Here is a 5337-nt window from a genome sequence, read left to right on the forward strand (position 1 = left end):
GTGGAGCTGTCTTTTTTCCCTTAGTGCAAGGGGGTTTGGCAAAGTTAATGCTACACAAAATCTCTAGAACCTAGTTTTCACCACACTCCAACTTTGTAAGAACTTTAAGCAAGGACACAAAATAGAAAGTAACCCTTTATGAATTGTTTACCTCTGGCAAGCCCTCTCATTAGCTGAAAGTTGGGACAGGGTAAATGCCACAGGGACCACTGATTAGGGGTTTTACCTCCCTATGTGTGCAGGTCATTACATACCTCAGTCTTGCCCTTCAGAGTCACTGGGGTTTACAATGCAAAATATTAGAAAATCCGAAGCTCTTTTCAAGTGCTGGGATTAAAGGCTGTGTGTAACAGTTTGCTCTGAATATTTCATAAGCTTGGTTATAACAACTGTAAGTCTGAATTAAGTGAAAATCAAAGAAACAACAAGTATTTAAGAGACTACTAGTCTAAATAATACTTAGCGTTTTAATGTAGTTGGCTATAGTGGCAGAGACAAGTGGGATCTCTGAGTTCAAGGCCAGCCTGGTATGCATAGTGAGTTACAAGACAGCCAGAGCTACATAACAGAGACCCTATCATTTTTTTTTTTTTCTCAATTCATTTTAATGTGTCAAAAATCTGGCAAGTGAATTACCTTAAGTAATTTCTTAGATGGAAGTGCAGTGTTCAAGTACCAATCTGGACCAGTTGTACCTTTGAGTTTTACCTGCCAAAGATAAGACCTCCTGCTTCAATGGTTACGCTGCCTGTCTCAGTTGACTGCAGTGGGGCATTCTCAGAGAAAGGCCTTAGCCTTGAGCAACCTAAGTATCAAATATCTTTGCTAAGTAAGTGATGAAGTGTTTAAATTTTATATTTATATCTGTTTGTAATCATAATTGCTAATACTATAGTAGTCTGAAATCCTGAAAATCTGAACAAAATATACCAAGACACTGATTCAGCTTATGCCAAGTCATTTTCACAAGTTATGCTCTGAAGCATTTTTATTACAAAATATACATAGACTAATGGGCTTAAAATTCATCACATTTACTTTATTTTTTAGCTTGTCCTTCTAGTAAGTCTTTAGCTTCATTGATTTTGGCTGCTATATAAGGAGATCCTCCTATAGAAGAAAAGGGGGGGGGGAGACACAGTTTATAACACATATTCTATGCTTGCAGTTTAAGGATCCCAGGGCTTAACAAAAATCCTATCTTTGTTTTTTAAGAAGCAACTATGATAACCATAAAATGGGTTACTAATTTACAGGGTAAAATATTGGATCAATGGGAAAGGAGATGTTTCCACACAGAAGTTTTACCATTTTTAAGAAATCTTAAAATCTTAATAGGATGTGGCCTCTCCCACATACGCTTCTGAAACTCTCAGCCTATTCATCACTGCACATGTGAACATAATCCACTGTCTTCCTCACAGGCTTATGAGTTTATGTTGGAAAAACTTACCTGCTTTACATTCTTTTCTGCTTCAGTTTTCCTAAGCCCATTAAAGAGGATGCTGGTAGAATGTGTGGTACAGGCTCTACCATCCTCAACAGAAGACCTCAAGTCATGCAAGCTAAATTTCTTACACTGTGAGGTCACATCCTAAACATTTAACCTGTCTAAATTTGTTATTCCCCTTTTTTTCCTACAAGCTTTCCTACAATGTTGTGAGTGACAACAGATTGCTTTTGCCATTTAAGGCTACTCTGAAGTATATCAAAAGCAACAGCTCATAGGTTTCCATAGGTAATTATTCCAAGTGTCCACAATAAATGGAGGCCACTTAAGAGTTTTCCTTAATAAAACTCAGACTTGGGTAGTTATGAGCCTAAGCAAAAATATAGCAAAACTTAAAATATAGCCAAGAGTTAGGGTGTACCTCCTAGCACTTGGGACTGAGGCAGGGTGGTCATGAGGTTTAGGCTAACTTTAACTACACAGCAAGATGTCCTAAAAACAACAAAATATCTACTTGTACTTGTGGTCTTCATTATTGGAAGACATAAATTCAGAACCTAAAAGTAGCATGGATGTTCATTATTACCACCAAATCACAGTAGTTCTTATATTGTTCACTAAACCTTTGTTCTGGTGAGACAAGGTGTCACTGCAGCCCAGGCTGGCCACTGATCCTTTTTCCTTAGGCCCCAGAGTGCTGAGATTACAGGAGTATGCCACCATATCTGGTGGATTTCATTTAATACACTACAGTGTGAGCCACAACTGGGAGACTGCTCACATGCACATTTAGACATTACTCTTATAACGTCAATAGTAATAGTAGTTCATCCAACATTTAATATAAGTGATTGCTTACCCTTGTCTGGGTGATTTAAGAGCATAATCCGTCGATGAGCATCCCTGATCTTTACTTTGTTGGCAGTAGGGCTGATTTGAAAAGGAAAACATACTTGTTGCTTTAGTTTACTTAAAATCACATGAACTACAGAAGGGCCAGATTAAACACTGAGAAACTAGTAAAGCAACAAAACTATGAAAAGCTATTTGTAAGCCTCACACAGATATGAAATGCATTTTCTAAATCAGAAGCAAAAGTGCTTAAATAAAAGACAATGCAGCTGAGTAGACAATCTTCATTTGCAAGAGCAGAATTTAACTTCAGCTCACTTCAGGTAGCAGTGAGTACTGTCACAGTCTTAACATAAAGGAGAGTGCTTCTATGGGAATGGTAGGCTGCAGGATGTTCATGAAGGGGTATCAAGCTCCAGTGACCAACATAAGAATGTCTTCTTGGGACAAAATTCCCAATTGCAATTCTCAAATACTAATGGGAATTATCTTACCCTACATCTTACATTAATGAGAAGGAATCTTACCTCACACCTAGTATCAATGCTGCTTCCCGTTTTGTCATTTTGGGTTCAAACCCACCTCTATAGTACCCACCACTGAAGGCCTGAAAGGGAAATTGAATTGGAAGGAAAAATTAATGACATAAACAGCATGTAGGTAAGTTATCAGTAAAGTTTACAATACGTTTTTGAGAACTACAAGTGTATTTCCCAAGGTATTTTAGCTGGTAAGTGGTAACCAACTTGTTTAACAAGTGTTAAATACCATTTCTTCCAGCCAAACTAGAACAAACTCTCCAAAGGATAAAAGACAGGAATAAAAACAGGAGTGAATGGAGACCGTACTCATCCATATTCCCAACAAAAACTTGATCCTCATAAAACAGTATCAAAAGTTATCAAGAGAACACCTGGAGATCTTTTATCGATGTGGTTTAAGGCAAGCACTAAAACAAGGCTTTATGATAATGTAGGGGAAATGTATGATATGATAATGTAAGGTCCATAGGACCTTAACCTTGGCAGAAATCAAGCAAACTAAGGTTTTAGGCTGCTGCCCAAGCTGTCCATGACTTCTCAAACTCGTGAGCAGCAGCAGTTGTGTGTGCTTCACCCAGCTGAGATTTGTTCTTAATCACAACACGGGTATAGTTTGAATGCAGTTCTAACCACTACAATGCTACCTATGTGACAGAGCAGATGAGGGAAGGGGGGTGGATTGACAGGATACTAAGGTCAACAGTACCTGCAGTGAAGTTAACTGTAAACTACCTTTCACAGTACTAAACCTGGGAAGGTCACCCACCCTCAGCTGTCACATATGAAAATCAATTCCTAGTGTGGCACGACTGCAACTCCCCACTGAACTTCATGGGCCTGTGGAATTCAGGCTAGGAATGCTGCTCTAGGCTTCAAATATACAGGCATACATTTAGCAAAATTCTTACAGATTTTGGTAGGCTCTGAAAAACTTGTTTTACTTGAGGCTCCACATGCTTCATGGCTTGTAAAACATAACGGCCTAAAAACCAAAGCAATAGAATAAGCAAATTAATCCATAACCAGTCTTCTCCTCCACCCCCAAACCACAAACAAACCTGCAAATCCTGCAGCAGCAATGGTCAGTCCGACTGCTACCACTGTACTGGCCTGGTAATGGAGGAAAAGAGCAAATTCTTAGTTCTCTAATTGCCACCTATTCTGTGTCCAGAGTACATTACAACCTTCATTTCTGTGAAAGCTGGTTTCTTTCCCTTTTTTTTGAGAGGACTAGGGTGTCACATATACTAGGCAGGTACTATACTGGTAGAATTATGTATTCAGCCTTTGTGAAAGTTCCACTTTTATTCTGAGGTGGAGCCTTACTAAGTTATCCAGGCTGGCCATGAATTTGTGATCCTTCTACCTTAGCTTCCTAAGTAGCTTGAACTGTACAGAGTGCAGCACCGCGCCTACTGGAAGGAAAAAATTTTCTGGCAGAAATATTTTGCCTTTAAAACCACTACAGTTTGGCGCTGTGCACGATGGTGGCCTGCATTTATTTAATCCCAGCAACTGTACATTCTGAGACTATTTCAAAAACAAACAAAAAAAGCCAATGCAATTTGTATACACAATTTATTGTCCGGATGTGAGATTTTTCACTAAGAAGAAAAGAGCAAGTCAACCTGCTTATCCACAACAGCACTTGAACCTCATTCTAGTTTAAATAAGATCGGTAGAAGTAAGATTTCTGCTGGATTAGGAAACCGTGCTTGCAAAGGCTCCCTGAAAGATTCCCATAGGGTGGAGGGGTAGGACTGGCGTGGGATTGAACAGCTCGACCTCCCAGGAGGCGCAAACGTTTGCCTGCAGCAGAGGATCAGGGGTGTCGTCTGAAGACTGCGGGAGGCCGGGGCAAAGGTCTGTCTCCGAGCCGGCCAGCACCCTTTCGGAGCCCGTCAGCGCAGGCCACTCACCATGACTCCACTCCGCGGCCCGGCACTGCGCGCTCATGCCAGCGTGAGCCCACCGCCACAGTATGCCTGTGTAGAACGATGCGGCCGAGGACACACAGCCGCCAGTTCCAGCAGAGCGGCGCAACACGGCAGAGGCGCCGTAAAGCGAGTCGGAAACTGTCGCACAAGGTGCTGCAAAAGGGGCCCCGGCAGCTCTAGTTGACTGAAAGGTCGAACGGGGGCGGGACTTGCTATGACCTCTGCTCTAGGTTCCTGATTTGGAAGTCTATTCGCGGCCTTAAAATGTGTTTTCACGCTAAAACGTATCTACTTAACTTTACTTTGCATAGGTTATTCCATCCAGCATGTGAAAATAGCGTTGTTTTTCAGGTGGGATATTCTCATGATACATTTTGTTTTCACTCCACGTCTTCTGTGCATCTTTTGCTACTCTGCTGTGGCCGGTAGATAACAAGCCCCAAGACTGATCTTCATGACCTGCAAAGACATCGTTCTTCTGGCTTGGAACTTAGATCTATGATCGGATAAGAAATATATGGAAAACGATTTATTTTTAGTCTTAATTTTTCCATCT

General features: G+C 40.9%; 1 protein-coding gene across 1 annotated transcript; it reads right to left on the reverse strand.

Annotated features, from left to right (window-relative positions):
* Positions 1-957: 957 nt before the first annotated feature.
* Dnajc19 (DnaJ heat shock protein family (Hsp40) member C19) lies at positions 958-4914 on the reverse strand. Its single transcript, XM_055625827.1, has 6 exons — positions 4764-4914; positions 3903-3954; positions 3753-3826; positions 2830-2909; positions 2310-2380; positions 958-1110 (listed from the first exon to the last, which is right to left on the reverse strand). Exons 1-6 carry the CDS (start codon positions 4764-4766, stop codon positions 1040-1042), a joined length of 351 nt encoding a protein of 116 aa, XP_055481802.1. The 5' UTR covers positions 4767-4914; the 3' UTR covers positions 958-1039.
* Positions 4915-5337: the final 423 nt, after the last annotated feature.

This window comes from Psammomys obesus, unplaced genomic scaffold (genome assembly GCF_907164565.1).
Source record: "Psammomys obesus unplaced genomic scaffold, mPsaObe1.curated_primary_1811, whole genome shotgun sequence".
Taxonomy (NCBI): domain Eukaryota; kingdom Metazoa; phylum Chordata; class Mammalia; order Rodentia; family Muridae; genus Psammomys; species Psammomys obesus.